This window comes from Drosophila teissieri, chromosome X (assembly GCF_016746235.2).
Source record: "Drosophila teissieri strain GT53w chromosome X, Prin_Dtei_1.1, whole genome shotgun sequence".
NCBI lineage: Eukaryota > Metazoa > Arthropoda > Insecta > Diptera > Drosophilidae > Drosophila > Drosophila teissieri.
In genome coordinates, this window is record NC_053034.1 from 6,011,651 (window position 1) to 6,036,369 (window position 24,719).

The 24,719-nt window shown below is 44.5% G+C and overlaps 1 protein-coding gene across 2 annotated transcripts; it reads right to left on the bottom strand.

Annotated features, from left to right (window-relative positions):
• LOC122624250 (PDF receptor) lies at positions 1–24,403 on the bottom strand. 2 transcript variants are annotated; one of them, XM_043803735.1, is made up of 9 exons: positions 23,825–24,403; positions 3,584–4,054; positions 3,401–3,511; positions 2,328–2,479; positions 1,888–2,145; positions 1,530–1,826; positions 1,199–1,462; positions 937–1,097; positions 1–865 (listed from the first exon to the last, which is right to left on the bottom strand). In XM_043803735.1, the coding sequence occupies exons 2-9, from the start codon at positions 4,023–4,025 to the stop codon at positions 523–525; spliced, it is 2,028 nt and encodes a 675-aa protein (XP_043659670.1). In that variant the 5' UTR covers positions 4,026–4,054; positions 23,825–24,403; the 3' UTR covers positions 1–522. The 2 variants fall into 2 exon arrangements, with proteins under 2 accessions (XP_043659670.1, XP_043659669.1); XM_043803734.1 differs by lacking the exon at positions 23,825–24,403 and adding an exon at positions 21,085–21,226.
• Between the last annotated feature and the right edge of the window lie 316 nt (positions 24,404–24,719).

Here is a 24,719-nt window from a genome sequence, read left to right on the forward strand (position 1 = left end):
TGACGCTATTGGAAATTTATTGTCATCAAAAGTATTTAGTTAAACTTGTAAGGAAATTTCAATTTTGAGTACGCAGGATTCGCCGATTTCGATAGGACAGGAGGAGGTTAAGAGTGTTGGGGAATTCGGTTTGGATCTGGCTTATAGAGGCATAAAGGTATGTACACATAATTACTGGGGAGCAAGGAAGGCAAGCGCAAATCAACTATTCAAATGAAACAATGAGCTTACTTTCTGTTCGAAATGATCTTGGGAATTAGAACTGCGATATTTTGAATGGGGGAATTTACAATATACATAGGCTGTTTCCAGCTTGCTTTCTTTGTGAGTCGTTGGGAGATGCAGGATTAATCTGGGTTCTGGGTTAGCTTTTTGGGGCATTTGGCATTTCCGGACCGATGTGTGGTGGTGGGCGGGTGGTAGGTGCTGGCTACTGTGGTGGTGGCTACTGTGGCGTTGGCTACTTCTACGGCTATTTGGCTACGGCTATGGCTACATCTACGAGTTAGGCTAGGTTTTGGTCTACTGCTCTGACAACTCAAATACAACTGACTCGGGTGGCACGGATGACGCTGACGGTACTCTCAGTACCTTTTGACCCCGGAAGCAGATGCCCATTATCCACTTGGAGCCGCGAGTCCGTGATCGCGCGCTGCCCGCTTCCTTGCTGTGAATGCGGGTGATGGCCGGATCCGGTTCCGGCTCCGCTTCCGTATCCGCCTTCTCCACCCGCTCCTTGCCCCTTTCCCGCGCCTTGTTCTGCAGCCGGGGCATCAGTCGCTGGCGCTGCTGCGGCTCGTGGATCATCACAATGCTGGCGCTGCTCGGCTTCCTTCCATTCATCCTCTTATTCGGCGGTGATATTCTGGGTGTTTTTATTGAAACCATTGGCTTTATAAGTTTCGAATTGGGGTGTCCACGAATCAGGAGGCTTACCGCTTTCCAGTGGCCGAAGGATCTCCAGCGGGCTGCACTGCATCCGTATCCGGCGCCGTGTTATAAGCACCCGAGTACATAGATGCCCTCTTCGGCGCCCACTCCGGATGGCCTCGAACCGACAGCTGGGTGGCCAGACTCTTCAGCAGCACGGCACGAACCTTATAAATATATATACAACATTTATGTGAAATTTATGGAGTCTCAGGATTTGAATTGAAGCGTACTTTAAGGCAGCTAGCTTAGTCAGCTGATGACCTACCTCGCCATTTAGAAAGCAGTAAATTAGCGCTATAAAAAATCCCTGAAACGAGGTAAGAAAGTGGGTGCCATACGACCAGACGGCGAAATTCGTGGCCGTCTTCAGAGGAGCCAGCTGGTGCAGTAGGTTGGTTATACCCAAAAGTGGTAGTAGGACTATAGCCGCTCTAACGGCTTTGCGAGTCTGTTCAATGTCGCTGGCCTGCGATTGACGTAGCTTCATCACCAGCACACGGATAATGTTCACCAGGAAACAGAAGTTGAGCTGGATGTGGATGGTTTTGGTCGCGTGAATAACGTATTAAGCCGATTATGCAGTTGATATTACCCACCAGTATAACTGCTAGTCGTGGTCCCTCGAGGATCCAGTAGTAGGGCGTGAGGTTGTAGTTCCACAAGCACTCGCCCAGCGTGGTGTCCATATACATGACCGTGCATCTCGCCCACACGGTGGTCATCAGAATGGGCACACACCAGCCAAGTCGCGAGAAGAACTTGAGGGGAAAGCTGCCCTGGAACACCGCCACCGTGACCATGTTGTGCAGGTACAGGCCCTCGATGAACATCCACATGAACATGGCGGTACGAGCGTACTCCAGCAGTACATAGGATGCCTCGCACAAATAGGGCTGTAGAACAACAGTACTCTATTGGGGATCTCCTTGAAGAGCGCTTAAACCTAAAGCCTACCGTGTTCTCAATGACGGAGAGACTGGTGTTGGTCGCCGCCTCCTTGTTGCCCCGCCGGAACTGATCGAGATACAAGGTCAGACGGATGATCACCTGCAGCACCATGGCGACGAAGAGGTTCTTGTGGATCTTGGTGCGATTGTTTCGCAGGGAGCGAAATGTGCAGAAGATCAGCAGGGAAACTATCAGGGCGAACAGGGAGAGACACAGGCCCACGATCTCCAGGGTCCTCGTCTTCCTGGCTATGTCTATGTAGGCCTAAAGGATGTGGCAAACCAATTGAGGAAGAGGAATTCAAATCATCAATAACTACATATGTAACTACATAAGTAACGAGGTGAACAACTTTTGGGATTTATACAATACTCTTGACTATGACAGGAATAGCTGTTATGATTCCTGCATCATGCAGTGTGTAGTTTGAAAGGAATGCAACTCACATCGAAGTCCTTGCTGCCCATCTGCTGCATGAGACGGATAATCTCCGGCTTGTAACACGGCCCGTAGTCCGTCCATCCCGGCGGACTCACCTCCGTGGCATTTGGCCTGCTGCCCCATCGTCCATCCAGCTCGCACTTTCGGATGGCGAATTCTGCGAATCGAAAACGAGCGGTTTGGTTTCGGATTAATGACAGTAATCGAGCTATGACACACTGACTGACAGGCGCAATTATGCCAATCGAATGGGCGACCTCGGGGCTAAAATCTAGACACGGCCCGGAGAAATGAGGCCATCGCAATAATGCACTCGTCGCACTATCTATCTGTATATCCTGTGCATTTGACATTTTTCCAAAGATATGTTTCGATAAAACCCCCTATTTTACACTACAAAGGCGGATTAAATATTCAGTAGTGCTCGGGGAAAAAGCATTTAAAGTGGTAAGTCAGCTACGCAAAATCGTTTTCCCCAGTGCATGTCGCCCATGGTTATTAAATAGCAATTCCCCTTTCTGCAAAACGTTTAATTTATCGGAGGGGTCGCACCATTTAGGATCGTAATTAAGCAATCGATTGGCTGGTGTTTTAAACCCTATTAAACGGACGGAGCTCGGGTGCACATGAAACACCTGGACAACCCCCGGCGATGTCCACGCCCACTTTCGGCCCAGTTTGGTGGTGACCTCGTCGGGATATATAGGTTATCTGGCACAAAGGAGGGCGGAGGGCGGAGGCCGAAGGGGGCGGTGGCGGTGGCGACTGGGAGTGCGGTTGAATGGACGCCCCAGTCATGCATGTAAATATTGACATCCTTTCGATGAATACGGAATCAAGTAATTGTTTGCCGTGCAGCACTTGAACTGATTCCCAGCTAATGATCCGTATGATTGTGACCGCCAGAGATGTCATGTGGATGGGATAACCAGTAACCAACCACCGCAGGTCGTGTCTTTTGACTCTTAATAAGCCGGACTCTTAATAAGTCATAAATCTCAATCAGCCAATCGATAATGCCTTGTGGCTACAAGCAGAACACAGCTTCTGTATAACTTTTGAATTATACAATACTTACTGCGCGTATCTACGCCGTGAAAGCCGCCAGGACAATTCATCCGTGCAAGGACTCCGGCCGGAGTGGGTGGCCAGCAGAGCAATGTGTCCCAGGTCCAATTGCAGTACAGTCCTGTGCGGGCATTAAAAAACTGTAGTACATTTTGTTGTTTTTTTTTTGGGAATTTTTTGTAAGATTTTGTACCTGGTTGTGGTAGGGTGTAATTGACAAAAAGCGCCGAGCAGTTCTCAAAGTTGGTGGCCGCCGCCGATGCAAGCGTTAGATTCCAGGGCGCGCTGCTGTTGAGATTACTGAGGACCTGTTCCGTGTCCGCATCCGGCAATGCGTCCATGACGGTGGGCTCCAGGGCCAACTGGGCCACCCGTGCCACCCGGGCGACCCCATCGAGGACATAGGCGGTGCTCGCCGATTCCGTTGTCGAGGCATCGAAATCGTGCAGCAGTGGCACTCGACCGGTCGGCAGGCTGTGCGAGGATGTTGGCTCCAGCATGGATTTGGATTCAAATGTACCCGGCGCCGGTGCAGATGGGGATGGTCCCGATGAGCCGGACTGGCGCAGCAGGCGGGTGAAGCGCTGGGCGGAAATGCAGCCTCCGCAGTCGAGAATGTTCGACAGGAGGGTCATTTTGCCGTCGACCACATAGTAAATGTGTGCTGCAAGTGGAAGATATTTGTCAGTATTTCAAGCCATATCGCTTTTAAAGACCCAACCTGACCAAACTTGGCCGTGTTAATTAGAATACACAACAAGCAATTCAATTAGTTTGCAAGGCGAACACGACCTTCAGTGCACGGAGCTTTGTCTTCGGACATTATTAGCATTGGATCCATTGCCTGCATCCATGGACATGCACTGCCCTGGTTGCAATTGGAAATTGATCTCTTTCCATTTGCATTTGAATTTGCATTTGCATTCGCATTTGTATTTCCGCTTCCGTTTACGTTTACGTTAACGTTTTCGTGTTCGTTTCCGATTCCCGATACCCATCACCCATACGCCCCGTTATCCGGGTCAGATTTTAATTGAAAGCTTATCGCACAATGAGACGTTGCGTTGACGGGCTCCTTTGTTTACCGGATCTTATTCTCGTTGGCAGAGTGCCCGTCGTTAACGCAGTTTATGATTGCCCCCTAATAAATACCCGGCTTATTTATAGCCCCGCTGCACCGGAGTGCAAACATCACGCCCACACGGCTGCATTTTCCGTACTCTATGCCGCCGCCGCCGCCGCCACCGCCGCCATATGTACACATATCATCATTGGCATTCGTATTCACATTCACATTTGCACTTGCACTCGCACTCGCTTTCGCACTCGTATCACCCACATCGCACCGATTGTCGGGATTATGTCTGGCGAAATGGCAAATGGCCAGGAGCAGCACATACACGCAGAGAAGAAAACAGCGAGTTGTTTACATAATTCAAATGCTGTCGAACTGAAGACTCTATCTGGCATTGAAGTGTCGGCATTACAACGATCGCCACACCCCTTTTTCTCCCTGTGTAGGCTGCATTACGGGTTGTGCGATGAATTCCAATGCCATCAGGTGCACCGGCCCTTTTCCAATTTACGTGTCGGTTCTTTTCGGAGAAGTGTAATCTCTGCACAAGGAGGAGATTAAAAACGGCCAGCTAACACCCTTTATGAAAGACTGATGGTCCTGCAAGCTACTGATGAATGGACAACGATCTTGCGGACTCGAAAATGTTGTTGCTTTCATTATTGCACATGAGAGATGGAGTAATTCCCGAAAAAACAAAAAAATACTGCTTGTTTATCATTAGTGCCCCGTTTCGTGGAAAAACAAGATTTGCGGCTGCATATTTGAATGGCGGTATCATAGTTTTTCTTCTGCGCCATTTGTTGCCAAGGCTAAACGGAATGTAAAATTACTTCAGCGACAATGAGACAACAAATTATGATTTCTTCCTGTCTTGGTTGCGTTGCAAGTGCTTTTGCACCACGAAAATGGGCGGAATGCCACATCCTCCACGTTGTCATTCGCAGTTTTTTTCTCAAGTTTTATTTTTACGGTTCCGGAATTGCGTAAACAAGCCAGGACGGAGGACGGAGGACGCAGGACGGTCGCCCAAAAGTGGCCAAAACTTGTGTTGCTAAGCTGCCCCAAAAATGCCTTTGAGTGCATTTTATACAATTTCATAGGAATTTCAATTTCGCCAGTAGTCGCTGCACACATATGCTCGCATGCAGGATGTACTGCAGCCCACACTTGCCAGCCATCCATCCAGCTATCCATCTCTGCAGCTCTGCATTTCTTCATCCCTGGAGGCATTCCTCTGGCTTTGTACTGCTCAATATTTTGGTTGCATAAGCGCCAGCGCCAGACAAAGTGCACCATCAGCAGAAACTTTGCGACTCAGCTGTCCCAGAGCGCAAAAAAAAAACTAACGATAGCTATATTTAATATATATTATTGAGTAATTAAGATATGCCAGACTGTGAGAGCTTGAATCCGCTGCTTATTTGCAAAGTACTCGGTTTGGCGATCCCAATCGATGCTTATCGCCGCAGCGAAGCGATTCTCAGCTCGCGCTCGTAATTAAGCTAACTAAGCGCAAAAGCCCCTCCAAAAGTCGACTGAAAATCCAAGCCGGTGGAGGAGCCAAGGATTGGGAATGGTTTGGTTTGGCTTGGCTTGGATTGGATTGGGTTGAAGTGGATTGGATAACCAACTGGCTGATGGCTGCCTGGCTGCCTGGCTGATGGCTGCTGGTTGCTGGATACTGGATCCCGCTCCTCCGTATCGCCAAGCTGAGGAGCACTGCAGACGGCAGACCCTGATTTGGGTCACTTGGCAGCAGTTGCAGCGTGCGGGTTAAAATGCGGTGGCCAGGAGTTCAGGGGCTAAGGGGCTAGGGGCTCAGGGACCCGATTAAATACTGGTGCAATTTAAAGAGAGGCATCGCAGTCTGAAACGCCTCACATTGGGCAGAAAGTAACTCGAATTTAATTACATTCAGAAAGAGTGGTTTGCTAAGCTACAGTTTGCCGAGTGCAAAGAGTAGAGCTTACAAATATTATTGGGCGGCAATCCAAAGAGTTGTTAAACAAAATGTTCTTGCATCCACATAAACACTTCTTTATATTACGCCCTTGGCATATTTTTGCCCTGAGCAATCCACTTTCAGTACTTTCAGTGCGATTATTGAACGAGCTGGATACGTTTACGATTGTTTACAATTTCGAACCCAACATGCTGGGCCGTTTGAATAATTAATCAACTTTCTTATTGAACACTCAGCAATTCAATTATTTAACACGCATTGCAATGCCCCAAATAGGTTGTCAATTCCACTGGAAAGTAGTGACAAGCAATCAGGATTTATGTGGATTTAAATTCGTTATTCGACGGCGCGCTTTTAAAGTGCAATCGGCAATCAACAAGATTATAAAGTAATTTCAGTTGACGTCGCCCCCTCGACTTGAAAATTGAAATTGGGTTGATTGAGCCCTAAATAATGGGCGTGCCCATCGTTCGCCGATCGATTGTTTTAACATTTTCATTGCCCAAAGTGCAGTCGAGGTTTTCCGTTTTTTGTGTGTTCCCAAGACTTGGTGTTTTTCTTTCTGGGGTAGGCCGAGAAAAATCGCAGTGCCCTGGGAAACTCATCTGCAGGCGTTGGGGCGTGCTTTTCGTATATATTTCTTTGCCATAATTATGGGGAAAATGAAAGAAAATGAATCTCAAGAGCGTCCCATTCAGAGAGACGAAATGCATTGAATGGGCCAATGCTCGCTAACAAAAGGCTAGTGAAATAGGTGGTGAAGTGGGGGCGGAAAAGCGTGTGGAAAGCGCGTGGAAAGCGGTTGGAAAGCGGGTGGAAAACGGGTGGAAGTGCACGAAAAACTGGTTGGGCTCGGTTTGGCGGCTAGCGACGCTATTTGAAAAGTTTTCGCGCTATTTGACAAGCCAAGAGACTTTTCACTGCGGGGTTTCTTTGGCCCAGCGTTGCCATAGTACGTACAGTGCGTTTCAGGCGTGTAAGCCTAATTAAATTAGGCTTAATTAAATTTTAATTGTAGCGAAAGGAACTTCCTGCCCATTTCAATTATTGCTCTCCAGTTATGAACCGAAAATGTTGAAATCATTTGGCCCTTGTTTGCAATTGGGTCACTTATTAAAATGCAAGTGTTTTGCAAGTAATACCACACTCCAGATTAGAAACTGCATCTTTTGGTCATACTTCGTGTCGACAGCTCATTAATGTTGGCTTGCATTTGTTTGTGGCAATTAAAGTGCCACAAAGGATTTTCTAATTGCAAGTGCAACCAATCTGAATTACTTATCTTGCAGCGTGGCTCCTACTCGTATTTGCATCCCTTCGTTTGCGAGACGCACTGTAGTCGCTGGATCCGGGCCAATTAAGTGCGCAACAAAGGGTTTTCCAATTGAGTGAGAGTATGGGCCAATGTTTAAGCAGCAGCCTTAAATGAATCTTAAATTTTGAGGGATTTCCCAGGAAGATTGAGGCCAGACAAGTGGCCACATTAAGAGGCCCCATTCTGGGGGCCACAAAGGGGGTCGATAGTCCGGGGAGAGGAAGGGGGCAGGGGCGGGAGCGGGTGCGGGGTCACTGTTACATCACCTTTTGGCCACAGTCTTGTAGCATACTTGCTAACCCGAGTGGGTGGTGCTTTGCTTTTGTCACCGCAGGACATTTGCCGCTTGGCTGAGCCACTGCAGCTGCTTATACAATTTGGCATTGAAACTGCCACTGTTTGCAGTGGGCTACACTGCGCGAAATAAGCCTCAGCTCTGCACAGATTGGCCACAGATTGTAGTGGCTTTTCCTATGTTTCAATCGGTGAATGGAAATGCCTAAGAGGCATGCCACATCGAAAACCAATTTCATTGCTAGGTTGCTTGCAATTACCCAATTTCGCTCAGTGCAGCCAGCTGCTGAGCAGTTTTTGTTCTCCACAGTTTTGTTACGCTTCGCATCTTGGATCGATGCAAGTGTCTTGGTCCCGGCTCGTAATTGAATAACCGAAGAAAAACCCACCGAAAAGGGGCAAATTCTAATGAATGGGCCTCACGATTCCGCTCCGCCGACTTCCATGTTGATATTTTGTATTGAAATCCGTTTGACAGAGCGAACAGATTTTGACAGCTCGTCAAGTTGTTTTGTGAGCGCCATGCCTCATGCCTCATGGCTCATGCCTCATACTGAATGCCACAGAGCTCTCCCCCCGACTTTCCCCGCCTGTGGAAAATTCCGAAAAATTGCTAAGTGTGCGGGGATGGATGGATGAGTGTGTGTGCAACTGTTGCATTACTGATTACGCTATTGCTGTGCAATTTGCCAGATTGACACTCTATAAATCAATATCATCGGGACCGAACGTGCTGGCCTAGCAGCACTTACTGCCGTTTGTTGGCACTGCCAGTTACAGACACCACCAATAATACACCACAGTGGAGCCGGTACCCGGTACCCGGTACCTGGGCCAGAGTGTTCACTGTGCTGTTCGGTGTCAGGTTCAGTGTCAATGCTGCACGGGGAGACGCCACAGGAATATTGCCACCGAAGTGAAGTGTGAGTGGCCGACAAAAGACGCTTGAATGGCTCTCGATGAATTAAACATTCTCAATGGATTACTGTTCTGCAATTGTGCTGGCTATCGAGGAATATCGAGGCCACAAAAGAGTTAACTGCTTTGTTTAATCGCTGCTCCATTTTGCATCGATTGTGTTTCTTCTTAATGCTATTAAATGTCAATTGAATTTAAGTGGCTGTCGGTCCAAATGAATGCCATGAAATTGTTTGGGGGTCATTTTAATTGTGGCTTTCGAAATCCCACTTTCCAATCCATTTCTCTCCCTCTCCCAGTTGTCATCCAGTTGTCGTCTTGCCCAATCGCAGCGTTCCTTGTGTTGATCTAAATCCAAGATGGGTTTTGAAATGAATGAAATGGGCACTCTGAAAGCCACCAATACCACCCACATCTTGCGTCACTCGTTAGGCAGCCGCCGCCTTAATTTATCATGCATTTTTTGTTAACTTCGATGGCGCTCACACATTATGCAATCGTGCAGCATCCGCAGCAGCAGTTCACTGACCAATCTAAATCGGGGTGGCAGTTACGCAAACAGTTTGCATAAAACACGAGCTCGAAATATTCGTTACAGCGTTGCACAATGCTCGTAATAAGCCAGTTACATAATGTTTATTCAAATTTGCAGGGCTTTAACGGGCACCTGTTGATCGACCGACCCCTGAACCCCAGGATCCCTATCCTTCCCTGCAAAAAACCCCCGCCAGTCATCGCAACGGTACACTCACAGAAAATGCCCTAGACTATGAACCACTTACCCACAATTGGCTATGTTGCCCGGTCATTTGGTTTGGAAAGCAGCGCTAAATAAGTATATACACTTTTGGATGAGTGTAGGTTCGTTGGGCGTCCAAGGTTCGTTGCTTGTGTTTGCTCTCGCTCACCTCGGCGTTTTGCGGCCCAGGGTACTACTGGCAGTGGCCCCAAATTGGCTGCCTGCCATCCCACAATCCGCCCACTCACCCACAGGCCAAGCAACCCACCAACCCACCCACCCAGCGACCCACTAACCCACCCACCCACTCCTGGTCGCACCACCCCAGTAAGCTCTGGCCACGAAGGAAATTCTTTACTCGTTAGCCCGGCACAAGTCGCAGCCAGACCTTGACAACGAGGCAACAGGATCTGCGCTGCTCTGGCGCTTTTCTGCCCACCCACAAGCGCACACATAGGTATGCACACTTGGAGAAATGGGGGGCTAGTCTGGGCTTGGCATTACCATTGCATGCGCCATTTTGACAGCCACAAATGGTGTTATCCGTGAAAATCATTCTTACTTAAAATGACTGCGTCTGACTATTTCCATTTTCCAAGTTTCATTTCCCTATTAGAAGCTAACTGCGTTATTTTTCCCAGTGCAGCGTTGTTGTATTTTTATATATTTGGCAGACTGCCAGAATAATTCTCGTAACTCTCGTTTTGGTTCGTTGGCTGATTGTTGTGGTCGCTGCCTTCCTCCTTCGTCCTCCGCTTTTTAGCTTTCCTGCACCGCCGACAATCCGCGAATCTGAATCTATATACTTTTGCGGCGTCCGCAGATGTAGCTCGTTTATCTGCCTCGGCGGCTTTGATTTGCGTTTCGAATGACATGAAAATAATGATTCGCCCCTAATTGTTCGCAATACAATTACGCATAATTATGTCGCTGCTGCTCGCTCCCACCAAAACCAATCCAAAATTCTCCCCCCGATTGTCATTGAATGTTGTCAGATGGCCGTGGCTTCTGCATCCATCGGTGTCCAGAAGTGAAAGGGGCTCCAAGGGTTCGATTTGTTGTGTATGGGATGACTGAATGGGATGGCTCGCAGTTGTGAAGCCCGTGAAATAATGTGTGAAGAATTGCTCATGCTCCCGTTTTTCCTTACATCACCACCACACGTACGCTATACATTTTCCCCATCGCAGTTTTTTGTGCAACAAAGGCGGGCGGAAATGTTCATCAAATTCCTGCAGACGGAACCTTTTGCGGTAATGGTTTTAAGTGAGTGAAGTGATTTCGAGAGGTGTGTTTTTTCGGAAGGCTATCCTTGAGCAAAAACCGCATGCATTGGAAATTCATTTTTCCAGCTCACGATGCAGCACTGCCTCCCCGCCTCTGCTTATAGTTTTAAAGTGGAATTTCATCCGTGAATCACATGCTTTCTAATTTCAAACAGCATCCAAAAGCTGCTCGCCATTTTTCTTTGCCATTAAAAACAGGCTGTGAAAACAGCAGGCTGGCAAAGGAAACGAGTCATTTGCCATTTGAGTAATAATGTTATTTCACAATATTTATAACTTCAGTCTTCTCTTTAAACTGCAATGGCTGAGGTGCTGAACTAAAACACCTGAGCTGCGTTTGAACATTGATTGGGGGCAGTGAATTTGGCGCGCAACAACTGCCGTTTTTCTTCAGTGATTCCCGTGGACGGTTCGAATTCAATCAGCGCAGATGGCATACGAAATAACTGCAGCCGAATGTTAATGGCCAAGTCGAAGCTGAACTGAACTGCCGTCAATAACCGGAAGAGGAAAGAGCGGAGAAAGGAGAAAGCCCAGCGAGCCAGGCAGGAAGTGAAGGCCAGAAAGAGAGAGAGAGAGAGAGAGCGAGCAAAACTCAAGAGCCAAGAGCTGCATTCATATTGTTTAACTTTTTCGTTGGGCTTAACCCACTGACAGGCGCTGTCAAAGTGCGCAGCGAGGTTAACCCGCTCACTGGCGCCCAGGATTGTGCCGCCATGTGAAATTGTAATGGAATCCGGAATCCGGATTACGGATTACGGATCAAAAGGACTCGACTTTGCTGTCAGGTGGGGATTAAGCCAATTGAGTGCAGTGTCCACGTTGGCTGCTTCTTAATTGAGGGTCGTTGATGAGGCGGCAAGGTCAAGGGTCATCCGCTAACAGCTGCGGTATGCGGACTGCGGTTGGCTAATTGCCCGCCCACCTCCCGCCTCCGTTTTTTGTTTGCCAGCATTTTTGCGCTCATATTTTGCATTTCGCATTTTCCATTTTGCATTTTCCATTCTGCATTTCGCATTTCACTATTCGCATATTCGCATACATGTGGCAGTCACTAAGTGGCTGCGCCCTCTCTTAACCGCCACCGCCTTCTTGGGCATTCCCTTTGTGAGCTGTGAGTCGGCCAAGCAGCTTACTGCCCCACTAGATCCACTGGATCCACTAGAACCACTAGCTGCCCCCGCATCCACCGTTTACGCCATATATGCAGCGTATCCTGCTGCAAAAAATTATGTAGCATACTTTGCTGCGCTGTGCAGTTGTGTTTCCTGCGTTCTGTTTTTCGGGCTTCTGGGTTTCCGTTTGAATGCCCAGTTTTTCGCCCCTTGCCTTTCGTGTTTTACACTTTCCGAAAAAAGGCCTCGAAAGTTTCCGTTGGCCTTGTTTCTTATAGAAATTACACGTACACTGCTGTGAAATGTGGCTCTCAATTTGCAAGCAATACGAAATGAATCTCTACAGGGGTGTTTTAGAACATTTTATTTTTCAAAGTGTACTTTGGATTAGCATAACTTTGGAGCTGGTTGGATTTTGCCAAAACCACAGACAAGATGGAAACACTGTCTTTTTTTTTTGCTTAGTTAACGAAAATATGGCAAAACGATGCAAGAAAAATATCCCTGGATTAAAGTGCAGAATTCTGGTGGCTTGGCTCATTGCATCAACAGAGGTGATAATTTCATGGGATCATGATGGCTCTCTCTGCGTATAATTAAATCAATTAAATAGTATTTAAATCTCCGTCGCGCAAATGAGGCTATGCATTTCGAAATTTGCCCCTCGTTTGCCCCATCTTTTTAATTGTGCCGGTTATTTTTTTTTGTTAGAAGAATCCGTTGTGTTAAGCTGAAATCTAAACGAACTTCGCCGGAAGACCTCGGAAAGCGCGGTTGCCAGGGAGATAAATGCTGGCAGGGATGTCCCTGAAAACTGGGACGGCAGGACTCGTTGTTCGTATTAGATAATAAGCGTCCGTTGGCAACAATGTCAAAGGGATTGGGCCTGCGCTTGCGATTGGGCTTGGGCTTGCGATTGGAATGACGACTCGGCGGACTCCCTGGCTAATTGGACTTGGCTGGAGTCCAGTAATTCGCGCTTCGATTAATTTCGCATACTAATTGAATCGACTGCAGTTAGTGCGCGGCGACACCAACAACAACTAGAGCAACAAGAACAACAAGCACAACGACAACGGCAAAACGCCCGTACACATGGCGTATGATTAATTTGGGTCGTAAAATTCATTACGCATACGCAACGGCGACCGCAAAACAATGCGGGTGCCACAACCAATCGATTGCTCTCGCACACACACACACCACACTCACACACACACACACACACACACACAAATGCATGAAATCAAATGAAAAACAATTATATAAGCCGGAATAACATATCAGTTAATCAAATAATTTATATCGCTTTACGTACAATGTTCAGGGACACAAATCATCAGATGCCATATCGCTTTCAGCAATTAGATTATCAATTACGCCTGAATTTCGAATTTCTTCGATGGCAAATCTCTGCACTGCTGCTATTAAACTAGATTTTCGTCTCTTTTTCGGTTAATTGATTTCAATTACGTAATGCTACGTGTTTATTGATTGCATGAGTGACCCTTAATTGTGATTTGTTTGGGTTGTTTTTCTGGTATTTTGGTATTCAATTTATTTCACTTCAGTTTCTACATGGTTAACTTTGTGGAATTGCTCTCTAATGTTTGTAAATGTATGCCCATTTGCCTCTTTAAGTTTTTTATTCGGCCTTGCTTTAAATTAATACTTTTTTGGGAAACGAATGAAGCTTGGTAGCTTTTCTCAGCACCAAGAAGCACACAGCAAGTTGTAAGCAAACAGTCTTAATTTGTAGCCCTCCATCGAGCTGTCGATTGACTTTTCCTTCGCTAATCGCCAAAATCGACGAACTTCCTTCGCACTGGGCGTGGCCCCGCCCACGAGGCGATGGATGCTTAAATCTTTAGTTTTCTGCTGCGCTCTGCACTTTCCACATTCTACATTTTACATACTTTCGCAAAAGACCAAAGACAAAAGACCCCGAAATATCAGACAACGCTAAGAGGTTGTTCTATGTGGCGGGCGGTGGGAGAAGGGAGGCTTTCTTCTTATTATGTATTATGTGTATTATTGTTGTTATTTTTATTATGGCTGCTTTGTTTGCCAGACTCGGTTGGCCAGGCCAAAAACTGTTGCATTGTTCCGGCTACGCAATCCACACAAAACACGCTGCGAGAAAAAGGGAAAAATATATACACACACACCCACACACACACACAGCGAAAACACAAAACAAAAGCCGGGGCATATGCCACGTTTTTTTACTGCCCACAGTTCGCGAGCCGGCGGCAAGGGGGCGTGGCAGGGGGGTAGGGGGGAGGCAAGACAATGCGGCAATGAAATGTTATACCCAGAGCCCACTGTAATCGCAATATCTCAAGTCTTCTTGCGCAACAGTGGATGAAAAAACCACATTGGGACATGGAAATGTTTTGGAACAATATCCAGTTCAGAAATGAATGTAGACGGTGCTGAAAACAATGTCCTTTATTGGTGTAAATTGTCAAATCGGTAGTAAATGATTCAACAAAGTTCGAATTTAACACAGTTAGTAAAGCGGGATACATTTACTTATACTTGTACTTTAATTGATTTCGATTCACTGTGATTTTGTGATTTTGCGCCTAGTTTTGAGACTTGTCCCCCAGTTTGGCCTGCCATTTATGTTAATCAGCAGAGCAGGACAGGAAGCGGAGAAAGGGGAGATGGGCTCAAACACGATACGTTGTGTTTGTGTGCGTGTGTTTGCACATGCTTAAAATGTTCCACTTGTCCCGGTAAAGAGATGGGCGGCTGAAGGGACGAAGTGGGGAGGGGAGGGTGTGGATGGTGGGGCTAGCAAAGATTTGCATATAAAGCTGCGGCGACTGCCATGCATCACTTGTTCTACTTATAAATGAGTTGTGGCAAAAAATGTAGCATGTATGTGTTGAGTGTGGCCATGTGTGCGTTTGAGTGTGGCAAGAAGCAGTGTGACCTTGATCTTGATGTGGTATCTTTTTGCCTCACAAAGGAAATGAATTTATCAATTTTGCTCGTGTTTGCTAATCCATTCATTTTCCAGCATTTAAAGGTTACGTAAATAGCCTTAAGAATGGCTTCGCAGAAAAGTTAAGCTGACTAATAATTGCATTCCACAGATTCCTTGTTATTTGCATTCGTTTTGCGCGTTGCCATTCCTATCTTTCCACTTTTCCACCTTTTCCCTTGTCGTGGTTAGTCTGAAAATGGTTGCCAATAATTGAATCGCCTTTATTGGATCCTATTACTTTGCCATTTATTTTCAAATATGCCTTTTTTCCAAGTCCACTTGGGCATCGATGGGAATTCAGCTGTGAATCTCGACCAATTCAAAAGTTTTCCAGAAGTGGGGAAAGTTTGGCGAGCTGAACTCTAAAAGAGGCATTCTCTTGGGAGCTATTCTGAGATATTTTCCTCTATTTTCCCCCCATTTTTTCACTAGGAAAGTTTTTAATTATTGTTTGTATTTTTGCGAGCGCCGGCGAATGGCCGCCAAAATGACCAATGGCGCTGGCCGAGTTTCCTTGTTGTCCTTGCTATGATTTTGGCTTTTTTGCTCTCCTATTTTTCTATTTTTCTATTTCACCCCTTTTGGGGCCATCTCCTCTCATTTTGCAACAGACGACGACAACGACTAGGCCTGCCATCAAAATTCACGGCTGACCTTGCCACTTGTTTGGTGAAAAAAAAAAAAAAAACTATAAATGCTGCCTGCACACACAGATGTGGACGCACAAAGACAGCTGACCGCGTCATGCAATGGTGTGTGTGTGTCCTTTAAGCCATTCGCCTTTTGGCATTTAATTAACTTTCTCGGCTTGCCCAGATTTCTCCCTCTTTCCGCCCTTTCCCTTATTCCAGACTATAAATATTTACAGAGTACATCCCTTATAATGTAAGAATAAATTAATGATAATTCTTTGCAAGCTCTTTACCTCCCTTCACAATCATGTGTGGATGAATGGGAAGATGCAATTTTTAAGCACTGACCATTCACAATTTTAAATTGTTTGATTTTAAGTATATTTTACTCCTAATTTTAACTCATCCCCCAAAAAGGCATGCTGCAAAGATTTGTAATGCTTTATTTATGAACATAGAAATCACAAAACATCTTTGTTAAATTTTCTGGCTTCAACATTAGTTATTCTGCAGTTCATTGAACCCCTGTAGGCGCGACCACAGAAACCGTTTTCAAAACTTAAGTTGTAAAGAAGTTATTAAAAATTAAAAACGATTTGTGGGCTCCTTTTCGTAAGCAATTGTTGCAACTTTTGTTTAATTTTAAACTCAAAGCAACAAAAGGCCAAGTGGCCTACAAGAGTGTGAGTACATAGGTTTAACTCCACAAAAATCCGACTAAATAGCAAATTTTTGGCATTCTTCCCTTGGCTCGTGCTCCGGCTGTGCTGGCTTTGGCCCTTAAATATGCTGCCAAATTAAGTTGAAGAGTCAGCTTATAGTTGCGGCCCAAAGGGAATAGGTTATGAGTGGGCTAAAGTGCCTTGCAGTTAGGGGAGTGTTTCATGCGGCACCTGTCGTATGCAAATTTGCATCGAGTTAAGTGAAATTAGCGGCTTGTGCCGCCCAGAAGTCATGTCCTTCCTAGTCTGTTTTGTGGGTCCAAAGCTATAGTATTTCTCCCGGAATTAGCCCTGTCTCTCCTTTATTATTGATAAGCTTTAAGATCGTACCTTTCAGTTTGTATACTATTTTTTCCTGTGTAGCAGTCGGAATTGCCGTATGTGTTGACTGTGTTCGTAAATTGTTGAATTCCAGAATCAGAAACTCTTTAAATTCTGCTGTCAATGCATTGAGTGACTAATTGCCTTCTTAGCTAATTTCACCAAGGGAAATTTCTGAGAAAAGCAGAAGGAGGGGTCTTTGGCATCCGGAGCAGGACTAGTGGTCGTGGCAGCAACTTTCATTTGACATTACTCGGTCGCCGTCTTTGTGGTCCTGGGAATTGCAATTTGCCAATTATGTGCTGCACGACTTGGGCAAGGCCAACTGAGATGTGCATAAATTAAGGATCACAAATGGGGTTGTAAAATGGGGTGGGTGGGCGAAAGTGGGGGACAGTCGCTGCTCTAATGGCGTCGATTCAATTAGAAAGTCTCGGGCTATAATTGCCATGGCAGCCAAATGAAATTGACAACAAGTCAACGCTGGGGCTGTTGTTAGACACATAGGGAAACAGTGCGAACCGTGTTAGTGGCTTGATTACATTTCTTTTCGATCGGTTTTTAGGTTCTCCTAATCCTGCCTTAGCTTTGATTTAGCCAAATTAGAGTACAAAGGCAGAAAACACTGAAGTTCCTAAGTTACAATGGAATTGGTTATGTCCCACTTTTTCACATGCTTTCGCGAGCAGGGTCACACTGCGCCATTATCCGCAACTTCTCGCCGTGCAGTCACACTGTGCAATGTTGACTGTATTTATATGGCCACAGGCGTACACAGAGCCACAGAGCCAAGCCATGTAATGTCACATGAGGAGGAAGAAGCGGTCCCTTGGCTTTTTCCTTCTTCTTCTTCTTCTTCTGCTTTTACTGCATCTTGCTCTGCTTCTTCCCCTCAATGTTGGCCTAAGGCAAATGCAGTTGCTGGCCCAAAAAAAAAAAAAAGTGAAAAGAAAAAAAAGTATGGCATAATAATGTGTTACATGTCGTGTGGATGTACGTGGGCGAAAATCAATAACAAAATCTTCGAAAAGGGGGGAAAATTGGCGCGTAACGTGACAGACTCTATCACAGTTTGGCATGCACTGGCCGAAATGCGGCGACTTAGCTCTAAATGACATGTAATTCCTGCATCTAATTGCACTTTGATTAGGTGTATAAGGCTTGCTGCCCTAATTGGCAGTAACTGAAATTGAAATTGCAAATGAAGAGCATTTGTGGTTTGCGGTTGCATGGATGGACATGCATTTCGTTGCACCAAGAGTTGGTGGTTGCCATTCGAATTATTAAGTCGATGGTTATTATTTTGAAATTGGTAGAACAAAACTTGACGTTGCATCGTAAAATACAACAAATCTATCGTAAAATACAACAAATCTATCGTAAAATACAACAATTGTATCGTAAGATACAGCAATTGTATCTTTTTGATATGATAAAGATGTTGTTTTACCGGTGGTAAACCCATTTAAAGTGTGTGATTTTCGCAGTGCAAGTGCAAGGATTATGAAAGTCACGTAGACTAGTCGTAGGTGCAAGGATCCCACACATACTCGTGCACTCAGTCACACACACAATTGCCTAGGGCGTCGAATGCCGTTTTAAATGCGCTCAAATGCGCAAATAAATTTAAGAGGTTGCGCTCCATTGCCACGCCCACTTTATCATCTGTCTGTGTGCCAGTTTGTGTGTCAGTTTGTGTGTGTGTGTCTGCCACTAAGCCGATTTAGCTCAAAGTACTGCCGCGACAACAACTACATGGAACATGGAACACATCCTGGCATCCTTTTGTGCGGGTGTGTGAGTATGGGTGTATGGTTGTATGGTTGTATGGTTGTATGGTTGTATGGGTTACAGCCCATTGACGGTTAACTCTTACAATTCCCACTTGAAGGATTTCGGAATTTCGGCAGGACGAAGGCGCGTTCTGTCGTGCGATCTCCACACACATGGTCCTTAATCTGCAGGACATAATTCGAGCAAATGCTTTTAGTGGCAGCTAAGCCCAAAACCATTCGCGCATCCGGCTTGCCATAAAACAAGAATGGGCAAACTTAAGATTTTATATTTTCGCATATATTTCAGTGACGCCCAAACATGCAAGTAAATCAATTGGGAAGGCATGCTCATAAACAAATAATTAAGTGTTTGCAGAAGCAGAGAAGCACAAGAATAAACAATTGTGTAACCATTAAGTTTCTGCATAATATTGATTTAGTACGTTTTGAACATAAATAAACTGTAAGGCACACAAATAGATGCCATTCTTCAGGAATCTTACAGCATTTTTAAGCGTACACAGATCCGTTGATTTTTTGCGATTTCATATCTATACATAATTAAACATGTTTTTGTTATTTACATTCCCGACTGTCACAGCGAAATGCCCACGGAAGAATTCTAGTTAATTTTTTATGGCTACAGGCCATTCCGAACGGAAGAATATCACTTCCGGTTCCTGTGCCTACTGTTATTTTTTTTTGTACATTTTCGTAAAGCGTTTTTCATGCCGCTCTCCGATTGTCAGACTGCATGGCATGGTCGTCAAAAATTTGAAACATTTCCCCACTGACGTCAATCGATGGATCCCTTCACTTTCGGCTGATTAAAAATAAACTTTGCATGGGTCGGTCACGGTGCTCACTTACTTTCCACGGTTTTTCTTTTAAAAAAGGCTAAAAACAAACTGTATAATTGATTTATTGTTTCAACAACATCCCTTTTGTGCTCCCGTAATTCCCGCCGGCTGTTTTTATGCGATTCCGTTCGCTGATGCCAATAAATTGTTTTTCACATGTATTAAATTCAGCGTTAAATGCACGCGGCAACAAGAAGGGAAAACCAAACCGCTTGTTTTTCCACGGGATCAACGGCCAAAACACGATTTTCATGGGCTTATGGCGATGATGGTAGTTTCTTAGTAAGGCGATGCATTGCCTACACTGTTTTGAAAATATTTGAAAAGTGTAATTTCCCAAGTTGAAGTTCCCACATTGATTAATGCATGCATTTAGTATGAATGCAACTAATGAAAGCAACCGCTGTTTATCTTTATTGTTATACAAATCTAAAATAATGTAGCTACTTTAAGAACAGAATTTGTTGTTTGATTTTGAAAGGGTATTTGGTGCGCTTTCTGAACGCCGAGAAGCCAAGCATTTTTCACGATTTTCACATGGTTGGAGAACAGAGAGCAATTTGATTTCAAATTGAAGGTCAGGGGAAAACGAGGGGTGCAGATAAATAAAATTACACAATAAAGTAATTAATAAATGTGCATTTCTAGATACATCGGTTTTTGTTCCTGCAATGGAGGGGCTGGCTGCTTATTAATTGGTTTCCCCCCTGTTTCTCGGGGTTACATTTCAATCACATTTATTTGCCAACAAAGCGTAGAATTTTCCGCAATCTGGCACGCCCCCTTTTCCACTTGCCGCCCCCATAAGCCCGTAACATCAGAAAGCTCAGCTGAGCCAAATGGGAAGCCAAGAGTGATTAATTAGTTGCCCTGGCAACCCCTGGATTCACTTGCATTTATGTAACAATTGACAATTGACACTCGCGATAATTATGACTGCGAAACTGGATGATGGGGTTTGACATTGTAAAGAGTGCGCAATGTGAAAGTGAGAGTGTGAAAGTATCTGCTCCCGAAAGCTGAGACTGCACCAGACTTCGCCACTTAGTGCGGACTTATTCAATCAATCTTGCAGGCAAGATTGCCCCAAAAGCCCATTTGATACCAGGTGATCCACCTTTGAAGTACTCAGCTCTCAACTCCTTTTTCAAAGTCTCGTGGTCGTGGCTGCCTGTTCAATTTCATTTCAACTCGCTGCTCCACTCGAGTCCAGCGAAATATTACACTACGGAATTTTCGATTTCCGTAGTCAACATAAATGCCGATTGCATATATATGGGAATATTCAAATGGGAAGCACATCGATTTGTACAAGAAAATAGTTTGCTCTAGGGATCATATTCCAAAAAATAAACGATTGTTGAAAACAGAAATTTACATTTAGATGTATATTCTCAGGCGAGCAAAAGATAATCTAAAATTGTAGTTATCTTATCTGAATATCAACTATAGAAGGTTTTCACTAAAAATAGTAATTATTTATTTGAATATCAACTATAGAAGGTTTTTACTAAAAATAGTAGTTTTTTCTGTTTTTTTTATTATTAATATTTATTAATTTAAGAATCCGTACATCATAATATTGTATCTTAACATCGCAGAGTGGAGAAATTAGTGAAGTACATATAAGTATATATAATAATATAATTTAATAAATTACACTCCTAAGTGTGGAACATACCTGGACAGGTCCATGATGCACTGCATCCAGGATGACAACGGGATACCCACATGACCTCTGGAACCACTATCACACACACCGGCACACAAACTACTACTTTTCCTATCACATCATAACTTCCGGTCAACTGATTTCTGGGCTGTCAGAGCGGCTATCCCATGAGGATTGAGTCAGAACTGATTGGGAATTGGAAGTATTGGCGGACGAAATTTTGTTTACTTTACATTAATTATGTAAAATTATGTAAATTAAGTAAATTACAATGTATACAAAATAGCTTTTGATATGTTTAATGTTTTGCGCTGAATGTTAGCTATGTTTCAATGTTGCAAATTCATTGTTGCACATTTAATGTTGCAAATTACATGTTGCATATTAAATGTTGCAAATTCATGTTGCATATTTATTATGTAAATTAATTAATTTTCAGTGTAAACTCATTCCATGACTTAACCGCAAAGACGGACAGAAAGTCCATAAAATAGTTTGTGACTTGCCTAAGATCTCTTCTCTCATTGCGATTACATGGAACGTCGATGTGTAAGTGGCTTATGGGCCCGAGCACAACGGCAAGGACTTATAATTAGATGAAGAGGCCTTAGCATGGTTCCCTTTTCGGATTTTCTGGGCCACCGTCCACCCGCCGGGGCATCACTGTAGTCCGTTAACGGCGGTCTAGAATCGCTCTCCGAAATAGACCCATTTGTTTACGCTTGCCTCCATTGTTTAGACACTTGCTGGCAAACTCGCAGCTGATAAACAAATTTTCGGCACTGGCACTATTTGCACATTACGCATACGCCACCGAGCGCATACGATCTCCATAGCCAAACACACAAATCGCACCGAAATTCGCCTTTGCATCCGCGTTCAAACATTTAACTGTGCTTCGACACATTCCGCACTTGTCTACCGAATGAAAAACAAGAAAAAAAACAAGAAAAACAAGTGACACAGTTCCAGCAAAAGGCACTATTGTCAGGCGAAGGGCGGGCGGAAAATGGGAAATGGAAAATGGGCAAAGCACTTGACAGCCGAGGAAAAGGGTTTTCGGCCACGTCGCTGCACTGCGAAAATTCCCGGAAAAGTCCATCATCTCACAATAAATGGGCTCATTAAAGCAGTCAACTGATTACAGCGTTTAAAACTGCGGTTGTTGTGGTGGAAAGGTATCATGATTCCAAACTGCATAATAATGAAATGAAAATTACTTAACGAAATCGGGGAATAAGAGCGCGCTGCCACTGATTTCAACTTTCGAAAATAGTTGCATTAGCGATTTAATTTCGCCGAGCGCCAAAGGTGGCCCACAAACTTTAGCTGCGGCTTATAAGTTATAAGTTTGCCGTAGTAAGATGGCCTTGCGAGAAACTTGCGATTTAATTGACTCAACAATTTGGAAACTTTCTCGTAGTGCCGCCTTTCTCGAAGTGCAACAAACTGATGGCGAAGTGAACAGATGTGGTCGAGATGGGACTGTGAACATGGCTGTGCCGCAAGTGGCACAATTTGATTACAAGAACGTTTAAGTTGGCCACAGGATGCCGGTTCCGATAATGAGGTGGGCAGGTTGCACATGGACAGGTGCTCCCGTTGTGAAGGTGCTCCGCCTCAGCTTTACCAGTTTCGCCAGTTTTACCAGTTCATTAGAGAGCGAGTCAAGGACATTTAAAGTCTCCTCCACGGCACACAAAAACACTTCACGCGGCACTTTGGACAATGCTAACGAGCTACCACCTCGTCCTCATATAGATGTATGTACTATATGTACGAGTGTGTAGCAGTGCACACTCTTCAAATATAAATACTAAATGTAGTTTGCTTCGGTTCATGTGCAAGATGCAGAGATGCAAAGATGCAGAGATGCAGGGATGCAGAGGCGCAGAGAATGCATCTGCAAGTTTTTGGGGAAAACGTGAAACTGGAGTGACGGACAGCTTGTTTAGCACACAATAGCGAAGTTATTTCAAAAGCATGACAAGTGTAAACACTTCGACCGCGTGCGTTTCGATGTAGATAGATAGATATGTCAGTAGGAGTGGAGGTATCTGCTCCGCTTGGGTTCATAAATATTTATCCCAGAATATACTCGTATATGGCAGATGCACTGAGTGCACGGCTTCCTTTTGCGCAACGCATTTGCAGAATGCGCAACAAGCTCGAAAATATCCGAATATGTGCGAATATAATTGGGTTCACTTGAACTCAATGGTCAAACTCTATGAACTCTATGCAAAGCTAACATTGCAACAATGCTTCTTTTCAAATACCACATAATCAAACTTAATACAGTTTAAAGTTGGACATCAAGTGAATGGCACTTGAACTTTTCCACAAATACTTCTCAAATGAATAGAGCTAATTAAACCAAGAGATGCTTTTAATTTGAACCTAAAAAATGGTAATAAAGTAACATGAAAAGATGGTAGATTTCAGCTGCCTCTGCGTTTTGTTACAATTCACATAAATTTTTGAATATGCTGACTTTGCAAATATTGGTAATAAATAAGTAAATAACAGCAACTCCCATCGCCAGCTGATATGATAATTTTCCGCAATTATATCATTTGCCTTTGTGAGTTCGTAATGAAGCCGTTTGGCCAAGATTAAAGCAAACAATCCGGCCAAATAATGAATGAATACAAAAAGGCCGGCAAACAGCACACAAATAGATGAAGTTTTTATCACCAGATGGCATTTAACCCGCTGAAAGCTTGTTTGTTAACCAATTAACACTCACCCGCCGGTTTCGGTGCTGCTGCTGTTGGTTTTCTTTCTGTTTCTTTGGGTTCCGGACTCGATTCAAATGTGTGTTGTGTTTCCTTGGAGTTTCCGAGTGTTTTTTAGCGCTCAATCTTTGTTTTGGTTTTTTATTTTTTATTTATTTATTAATTTTTTAACTCGCGTTGAAAGCACAGCAAAAAAAACGGGGAGTATAAACTTGAAAAAACGTTTTCGAAAGCGAATTGAAATTAATTGGGAGATTGGCTCTGTTAATTTTTGCTGGAAAAGCGAAACGAACGCCACGAGTGCCGAAGCCGTTATGACAGAATCTGGCTAGCAGCCGAGCAACTTATCCTTAACGGAAAAGCGGAAAAAGCCGAGCGGAAAAGCCAATGCCCGAACGCCACTCGGCTTTCGCTGATTTGCTCAGTGTGTGCAAGTGCAGGGAAAATTGGGAAATCTTTCGCTCTCTCCTCCTCTCTCTCTCTTGCATTGCAAGTTTCACTGTTTCACTGTTTGTTTGCCTGTTTCTGTTTTTGTTTTTGTTTGTTTACTGTTTACTGTTACTGCTGCCTCTGTCGCTTTTCCCGCTTTTGCCGCTTTGCCTGGCCGTGAAAAAAAAGGGTGAACATAAATCTCCGTTGCCGGCAACAAACAAACCCAAAGTAATAGCTATTTACACCAAATAAAGCAACAAACCGGAGAAAGCGACACACTTCCGCTTCTGCAACACGCATTCGCAAATCCAAAATCCCAAAAACAAACCAAGCTAGCACATTGCTGAGGCATAAACTTTGTCAAATCTAGGCGCAACCAATTTATGTGCAATTTTAATAGCAATTTTTAATTACTTCCTGACGGCCGTTAGACTACGAAATAGCCACAGTCGTCACGGATTTCCATTCATTTTG

Bases quoted from the DNA above. Each gene is read 5' to 3' on its own strand.
- LOC122624250 (XM_043803734.1), bottom strand. From the start codon at position 21,136: ATGTGGGTATCCCGTTGTCATCCTGGATGCAGTGCATCATGGACCTGT. The intron at 2,480-3,400 runs GTAAGTATTGTA...TTCGATTCGCAG, and splicing joins TCACGGCGTAGATACGCGCA to AATTCGCCATCCGAAAGTGC. The intron at 866-936 runs GTAAGCCTCCTG...AAAAACACCCAG, and splicing joins CCTTCGGCCACTGGAAAGCG to AATATCACCGCCGAATAAGA.